At 40.6% G+C, this 8,983-nt stretch overlaps 1 protein-coding gene across 1 annotated transcript; it reads right to left on the bottom strand.

Annotated features, from left to right (window-relative positions):
• Nucleotides 1-408: 408 nt before the first annotated feature.
• On the bottom strand, nucleotides 409-8,154 carry LOC111158278 (NADH:ubiquinone oxidoreductase complex assembly factor 4). Its single transcript, XM_022520208.1, has 3 exons — nucleotides 7,579-8,154; nucleotides 6,946-7,049; nucleotides 409-2,498 (listed from the first exon to the last, which is right to left on the bottom strand). The coding sequence occupies exons 1-3, from the start codon at nucleotides 7,733-7,735 to the stop codon at nucleotides 2,202-2,204; spliced, it is 558 nt and encodes a 185-aa protein (XP_022375916.1). The 5' UTR covers nucleotides 7,736-8,154; the 3' UTR covers nucleotides 409-2,201.
• Between the last annotated feature and the right edge of the window lie 829 nt (nucleotides 8,155-8,983).

Here is an 8,983-nt window from a genome sequence, read left to right as displayed (position 1 = left end):
GGGCACTAAGCAGTCCTGCACCTTCAAGGCCATCACTAAATTCTTACAGTCCCAGAGGGGTAATGCAGTGGAGGATTTAGGAGCACAGGGTTTTCAAAATAATAAGGTTTAAATCCAGGTTCTAACACTTATTAGGTAATCTTTGAAGTTATTTTAGATCTTTGTGCTTCAATTTCCCCTGTAAAATATGGTTAATAGTAAGATAAGGACTGAAATCAGTGCCTAGCACAGTCATTGCTTTTAAGATGTTATCAATTATTACCCATTTTACTTCCGAGATCACTTGGCTAGTGGCGATGCTGAGATCTACACCCAGGTTTTCTGAATCAAAACTCCATGCTTTTTCTGACACCACTACTACCCAAGTGCTCTCCATATAATAAAAGCAGTAAGACGCCAGTGAAAGATTGGGAAGTACTTTATTTGATCCTGTGATTCCATATAACAGCCAGAGTTACAGATGCCTCACCACAGTATACATTTGAATAGGGAAGATGGCTCAGAAATAGCAGTCTTAGTAATTCAAGTACTGACCTTTATGAGATAAAGGAAAACAGTTTTGATAATTGTTTTGCCAGAGTTTTAAAACGCATTTTTTTACAGTTGTTTCTTGAAAGAACTACTGTTTTGAACCACATATAAACAAGGAACAGCTTATTCACATAAAGGAACTGCAGCTGAAAACAAGTTTAAAAAATTCCCATCTCAGCCCATTTTTCTCTTCTCAGCATTACAAATGCTTCATTCCATCATCATGCTGAATTCCTCAGCATCTTCCATACCATTTCTAGGCGAAACCCTGTGAAGTAGTGAATGTTTGTCTTCCCGGGAATTTTTCCTACCACATACTCCAATGTTCCTACAACGTGCACTCTCTGCTCTTCCGAAATAAACTTCTTTTGGCACAGCAGAAAAAAACATGCCACTAGGAATCTGAAAACCTAGATTCTGGGCCCAGCTATGTCATAAACTAGAGAATAATCCTAAACAGGTCATGAAACCTTCCCAGGCCTCTGTTCAAAACTGCAAAAATAAGTCCTATTCATTCAGTCCATTATTATCATTTATCTTCACAGTAATCGTTAGATTTAAATAAGGCAGCATTATACTCATTTTATAGAGGAAATTCAGTCTCAAAGAGGTTATACAATCTACCAAGATCCCAGAGGTGGTGATACGGACCCAGCTAAACTTACATGATCTCACTCGAAACCCTAGTACTGGTACACACTGTACTCATAAGTTGGTTCAACGGATGAAGCAGCAATGTCCTATGTCCCTTCCAATGCTCAAATTTTAAGTTTCTTGCAGTTTTTTCCTCTCTTCTTTCAGCCAGCATTTGCAGTAGAAAAAAAAAATATATATCTCATCACTAAATTTCATTTATCATGGTTCTCTGATTCAACCCTTCTTTACCATTTTCTTGTGTTTTCTATTAAACCCAGAGAAGCCACTTTTTTCTGAGAGCTCCCACAACTGCCCGCCTCCCTGAAAGCTTTTGGATCTACCTGTTTGTCAAAACAGAGATGGCTAAAATTTTGTAAATACCAATTCCCTTTTATTACTTTAAGAAGTTATTCCATACATAAATAAAATAGTTCAAAACAAGAGAAGCCCTTGCTAAGCTAACTCTTATTCCCTATAATAATGAAATGTACTTTTTCTATTGATTTCATATCCACTTTCCTGTCTGTTTTCATTTGGGAAACACCATTATCGTATCTCACTGTCAAGTCTCCCCTTCCCTAACAAGAAAATATTATAGTCATAAGAGTTAGGAAAACTCTTACTTTCACAATTCTATAGGAAGAATAAATTAATCACCTAAATTGGACGACAAAACTTTGAATGTTAAATTGAGAGATTCAGGACATTTCCCAAGAGGCTATATGACCAATCTAAAAGCTGATGAGATGATGTGCCAAAAATTACACTTTAAGTTTTTTATTTATAATAGATTTATATGTGTGCTCATTAGTCTTGCTGATATTACATAGGAACATATGCTGAAACCAAATTAAACTTTATAAGAAAACAAAATTCATCCTATCAGCAATCCTGAAAATTCAGCAGAGCCCAATAAATAGTATGCTCTCCCAAGAAGGGAGTTTTAAACATTTAATAATTTGTATAATTAACATGCTGAAAATGAGAAACTGAAGAGGGCATGGGAATGGGGAGTACATATAGGAAAAGTGATTTCAAAATTTTCTTCCTTTTGATGGTATCGCTTTCTTGCCTTCCGGAGGTAAGAGTTTGACTTCAAAAATAACAAAATATTTGAGAAGGGATTTTACATCTTTCTGTTCTAGGTAGTATTCTTCTGCTATTTTCTCAGCAGTCCACGTTTCTGGATAAAGTTTATGATTATTGAGAAGTGTCAATGCCTCTACAATGGAAATTTTGCCTTTGGGAATGTTTTTGATATTCATGTTAAAGTCATGGCCTTTCGCCAATCTGAACTCCTTTTGCTCTTGAGGTGTTCCAGAATCTTTTACCTAGTATCAAAAAACAGAAACAAAAGGCTTTCAAGACAAGAGAAAAGATGTGACATCTACTTTCACACTTCTCAAATCTCCACTACTTCAAATAAATACTACACATGCTTCTCCAAACTACATTTTCTCATCACAATGACACATAGTTTGATGGCAATTTTGCCCCATTGCCTTTATGTAACTATAGCTCAATCACCGTTAAGAAATTAAGGTAGTTCTAGAAAATAACAAGTGAATGTATACCATCCACTCATATTATTTCATGTATATTAAAGAACAACATAAATTAATGGATTAGACATGAAACTCTTCAAAGACTTCCCATTGTCCTCAAGATAAAACACAAATTCCTTAGCAAGACAAATAAGGACCTTCATGATTGGGTCCCTATTACCTCCACCCTACCTCATTTCTCCCAAATGCATTGCTCACACAGCCCCCAGACTGTAATGAATTCTGTTCTCCAAAGGCATCACACACTCCCACCTTTATACTGTAACTTTGGTTTGAAACACTATTCCCAACTTCTTCACTTTCAAAAATTCAAAGCGTCTCTTAACTTTATATTCCCAGGTAATCCTTCTACTCCGTATCTAGTTTTATTCAAATTTCCCTTCTGATTAATACTAAATACTGAAATTATTAGGACACTGAAAAAAAAAGCTTGATAAAATTCAGCAATCTCTTGATTAAGAGCTCTTAGCAAATTAAAAATAAAGCCTCAAGTGTGATAGAAGTATTTTTAAAATCAGAAACCTTATCATTTTGTTATAATTAATGCTGAAACATTAGCACGTACAGGAAGAACAGGATAGAATACCAACTTTCACTGTTGTGTTAATGCTACAAACAATAAAAGTAGTATAAATAGAATGGAAAATTGTAATTCTATGCCAAAAAGAGAATCTTCAGAAACCTAATGGAATCAACTGAAAAACTAACAATAACTCAGTAACGTGGGTAGCTGCAAGACAAAAATCACTCACTTTCTGACACACTGGCAATAGTTTAAAAACTTAAGGTGAGGGCACCTGGGTGGATCAGTGCGTTAAGCCTCTGCCTTCGCTCAGGTCATGATCCCAGGGTCCTGGGATTGAGTCCCGTGTCAGGCTCTCTGCTCAGCAGGGAGCCTGCCTCCCTCTCTCTCTCTGCCTGCCTCTCTGCCTACCTCTGATCTCTGTCTGTCAAATAAATAAATAAAATCTTAAAAAAAAAACCAAAAACCTTAGGATGAAAAAAGATCCCATAGTAATAGTCTTCCCTCTATCTTCCAAAGATTCAATAATACAAAGATATTAATTCTCAAATTAATCTATACATTCCAATTCAATTACACTCAGAATCCAAATCAGACTTATTAAAAAACAGGACAATTTGAGAGGTATCTGGGTAGCTCCATCAGTTAAGCATCTGACTTTTGATTTCCACTCAGGTCATGATCTCAGGGTTGGGAGATGAGCCCTGCATAGAGCTCTCCGCTCAGCAGGGAGTCAGCTTGAGAACCACCCACCCCTCTGCCACCCTGAGCATAAGCACAAGCACAGGCACGCTCTCTCTCAAATAAATAAATTTTTTTTTTTTTTAGATTTTATTTATTTATTTAACAGAGAGAGATCACAAGTAGACAGAGAGGCAGGCAGAGAGAGAGAGAAGGAAGCAGGCTCCCTGCTGAGCAGAGAGCCCGATGCGGGACTTGATCCCAGGACCCTGAGATCATGACCTGAGCCAAAGGCAGCGGCTTAACCCACTGAACTACCCAGGCGCCCCATAAATAAATCTTTTTAATTAATTAATTAAAGAACCTGACAATGTGATTCTCATCTGGGGGAAAAAAAAGTTGCCACAGCCATGAAACTTTTGGGGAAAAAGAAGGGTCACAACAGATATCAAGACACATTACAAAGCTCCATTAATTAATATAATATGATCCTAGTGTCAAAATAGAAAAAATTAACTAGAACTGATGAATCCATAAACAGATTTGTATGTATTAGTATTTAAAGTGAGTGGAGAGGCCCCTGGGTGGCTCAGCTGGTTAAGCGTCTACCTTCAGCTCAGGTCATGATCCCAGGGTCCTGGGATCAAGCCCCGCATCGGGCTGCTCGATCTGGGGAGTCTACTTCTCCCTCCCTCTCTGCTGTTCCCTTGCTTGTGTACTCTCTCTGTCAAATAAATAAAATCTTAATAAAAATTAAAAAATGTTTTTTAAAAAAAATAAAGTGAGTGGAGAAAAGACTGGGTTTTCAGTAGACTGTACTTAGACAACTGACCATCCAGGAAAAAAAGATATCCACACACCAAACACTACATTTATTGCCAAATAAAGATTTTAATATAAAATATACAGTCATATGGTGCGCTTCGGTGGCTCAGTCGTTAAGCGCCTGCCTTCGGCTCAGGTCATGATCCCAGGGTCCTGGGATCAAGCCCCACATCTGGCTTCCTGCTCAGCGGGAAGCCTGCTTCTCCCTCTCCCACTCCCACTGCTTGTATTCCCTCTCTCGCTGTGTCTCTCTCTATCAAATAAATAAATTAAATCTTAAAAAAAAAAAGATTAAAAAAATATATATATACAGTCATAAAAGTACTAAAAGAAAATACAGAAAATGGTTCTCATGTTAGTCTGAGTCCAGACTTCCAATACCATGAAGAAAAAGGCTAACATATCTGACAGAACTCTGAAGAGCAATAAGTTAAAAAGCCACACAAAAATAAATTATTTGACATACAGTATCACTAATATCTAGAAACATCACAAGTCATTAAGAAGACTAGGAACTACCCAAAAGAGAAAAAGGGCAAAACATAAATAGGTACTTCAACTTTTTCATTGCCGCTCCCCCATGAATCCTTGAAGACTTTTCCTAAGACCCCCACATAAAATTTTAATACCATTGTATATCTTTTCATGTATTGTATCTATGCAATTACTCATAAAAACTGTTAAATTTTTTTCACTCCCCAAGGGCCAATTTTCTAATGCATGATTTAGTATGGCATGAGAGAAACAATAGTTGGAAGTATTATTCAGCACCTGTTACTGATGGAAGTATTCAACACAAAGAACATGAGTATCAACCCTTCTACCTTTTTAATGGGAACATCTGGTGATAAATGAACCCTATAATTGGCATTACATGCAACAACTCACAGACCTTATTTTACATGAATTTTATTTCACTTATCTAATGAAAATTACATTAATAACTCTGTGAAAACAGTATTGTCTATGAAGACAGAGTACCAGCGAATTTAAGAATGGAAAGAAATCTGGGAGTTGTCATTGGCATTTCTCTCCTTTAATCAAACTCTTCCCCCAACTTAGAACATTCCTGCCCCAACAAACTTATGTAGTAACTCAGACTCATCCCTCAGAATGAGGCTTAAATGTCACTGTCTCAGAAGCCACCCAGTCCAATCACAAACAGTTCCCTCTGTTAAACTCACAGTGCCCATACTTGTCCTTCACAGACATATCAAGTAATTATGTACTTATGCTTGCTCATCTCTTTAATGTCTGTATTCTTCACAATATTCCAACCGAGAGTAAGGAGTATGTCTGCTTTGTTCAAAACTGTATGAAAAGCACTTGTGAGGGTGCCTTGGTGGCTCAGTGGGTTAAGCCTCTGCCTTTGGCTCAGGTCATGATCTCAAGGTCTTGGGATCTAGTCCCGAATCCGGCTCTCTGCTCAGCAGGGAACCTGATTCCCCCTCTCTCTCTAGGAGAGAACTTGTGTTCTCTCTCTCTCAAATAAAATAAAATAAAATCTCCGGGCGCCTGGGTGGCTCAGTGGATTAAAGCCTCTGCCTTCGGCTCAGGTCATGGTCTCAGGATCCTGGGATCGAGCCCCGCATCGGGCTCTCTGCTCAGCAGGGAGCCTGCTTCCTCCTCTCTCTCTCTCTCTGCCTGCCTCTCTGTTTACTCGTGATCTCTGTCAAATAAATAAATAAAATCTTTAAAAAAATAAATAAATAAAATAATAAAATCTTTAAAAAAAAAAAAGTACTTTTGCCTGGCATTTATATATGGCTGTACATAAAAGTTCCCATTCCCAAAGTATTCTGTAATCTCCCAATTTTTACATTTCCTATCTGAATATATCTTTAAAAAACAAAAAATACCAAACACCAACACAACACTAAAGGAATCCCTCAAATTAGAACAAAACTCAATCCACTGAAGGATGAGAAAATAGTATTAAAGCTTTCCTTTGGTGACTCAATGACAACCACTAGAAGAACTTTACCAAATCCTATGAACTGTGAAATAATATCACCACTATGCTTAAGTCTTGCCAATGCCCTGTATTCTGGTCACAACCACACTGACAGTTTGAAACGTGCAGAGCACTCACTCTCTTTTATTACCCACCACACTTCTCTTGATCATTTTCCTGGAGCACAGAAAGGTTAAATTACTTATCTGCCGAATTAAAACACACATTACCTGCAAAGAAGACACCGGATCTTTGGAATCAACATACACATCTTTTAGTAAAGACAGCAGTTTATCATCTTTTCTAGCTATTTCTCCCTTAATTTCTGGATAGCCTAAGGAAAGAAAAAGAATGTCACAACATGAAAACCAAACAAAATGCCCTTTAAGATCCTAACACTTAACACAAGTCAGCCACTTTCAATTTTTTGTTTAATAAACGATCACTCGGACAATACGGGAAGTACTGGGCACGTAAATCAAAATGCCAGGCGGGGCTCGGCGCCCATCGTTCCGTGAAGATACCCAGAGGGCACACCGGAGGAGTGCTTCCATTTTTTGATTTCCCGCAGCAAGTCGGTAGATGGTAAAGGTAAGAGCTCCGGAGGGCCGGACTGGGGCAGCTGGGGCAGCCGCCGCCACCTCCGGAACTACGAAGTGGGCGGAGCCGCCACTCCACCGCGGGCGCAACAGGACTCTCTCAATGTCACCGGCCCGGGGACTCCACCTTTCCGCGCTCGGCTGACAAGTCACTGCCGCCGACCCCGGTCACCTCTGCCACGGGACCATGACCCACGGGCGCCGAACCGCCCAGCCCGCCCCGGGAGCCCGCGCGGACTTCTGACATGCCCTTGCACCACTTACGGCTCATCTGCTCTCGCAGGAGGCTCTTGGTGGAGGGGTGTCTCGGAGCCGCAGAGGGCTTCATCTTGCTGATTTCCCGTTCCGCCCGGTTCTCTAGATTGAAATTACGGATTGCGCGAAACACCGCAGCACCCATCTCCTCACAACATGCTGTCATCCGCTTCACGCTGCACGTGAGGAAAACACCGGTTCGGACGACCTCCGGGACGTATCGAGCATGCGCACTGTGGGGTCGACCCTGCTACACGCCGGAAAACGGGCGCTAAATGCGTCTGGGGTCGCCCCCTAGCGGTCGGGAGGGCGCACGCCCTGAGTATGTCAAAAGGACCGCCTCCCTCCTGGGCAAGAGGCTTACGCCCGCGTTTGGCCGCTTCCCGCGGAAGGAGGCGGGGCTTAGGCTCCCACCCTCAATGGTTCTTACCAGTGCAGACTCGGCTCTCCGGCGGGAAGCTTTAAAACAGAGACTGCCGGGGCCTCATCGCAGACTTTGCGATTTCATGCCTTCGGAGTAAGCACCCGCGTTGATTCAAGCTTTCTACTGTGATTCGGCAGTTGCAGGCTGAGTAGGGAATCAAAGTCGTCAGGAAATTGACCTTGAAATCCTTTCACAGGTCAGTGTAGCCAAAGAAAAGCCAATAAATATGGAACTAAGTGCACCAGAATAAGGGAAGTTCCTAAAATACCCTTTCCTGTTTCCTGAGGGGAAAATAATGAAAGTGTATTCGCGGGGGGCGGGGGGGGGGGCTCGCTGCCTGGCTCCCAGGGTGCAGCGTGGGACTCTTCATCTCAGGGTTGTGGGTTCTAGCCTCAGGCTGGGTGCAGGGATGACTTAAAAAAATAAAAATAAATCTCAAAAAAAAAAAAAAAAACCTCAAAAAAGAAAGTGTCCTGTTTCCCGACGAATATTTGTTCTCACTCTTTTATTTAAATGTCTTTAGGTTCCTGTGCCCTTGCCTGATGCCTTTCTGAACTACCTTGTCCTCTTTTTCTAGATCTTTTACATCCTGCTCTCCTAAGGCAATTTCACTTGGTTGTATTGATGTGGGAAACAAAGGCAGAAGAAAAATTACTAAATTTCCTTACTACCGAGAGCCCACTGACAAGTACTTGAAACAGGCAGAGTGACGTTCTTCTAGGGACTCACCTGCCTCAGTGTTAATACTTTGCTAAGGGCAAAAGGCAATCCTAGCCTGAAACCACCTCCCCACCAGGATCCTGTAAATTCACTTTAACATATACAAATTCCTTTGGAAACCTCCTTTAGCTCGAAATCCCCCAAAATACATGTTGGCAATCAGCCCCGGGGCATGTGGCCCTCTGATGTACATCTGAAGGGTCTCATAACTAGGGTTTTATTAGATGGTAATAAATGAACTTTTCCCAGAATAGCTAGCCCCCTCAAGGT

This window comes from Enhydra lutris, unplaced genomic scaffold, assembly GCF_002288905.1.
Source record: "Enhydra lutris kenyoni isolate GAN:26980312 unplaced genomic scaffold, ASM228890v2 scaffoldscaffold58, whole genome shotgun sequence".
Classification (NCBI taxonomy): Eukaryota; Metazoa; Chordata; class Mammalia; order Carnivora; family Mustelidae; genus Enhydra; species Enhydra lutris.
The sequence above is the reverse complement of the archived record's forward strand: the minus strand, read 5'-3'. Positions and strand labels throughout refer to the sequence as shown.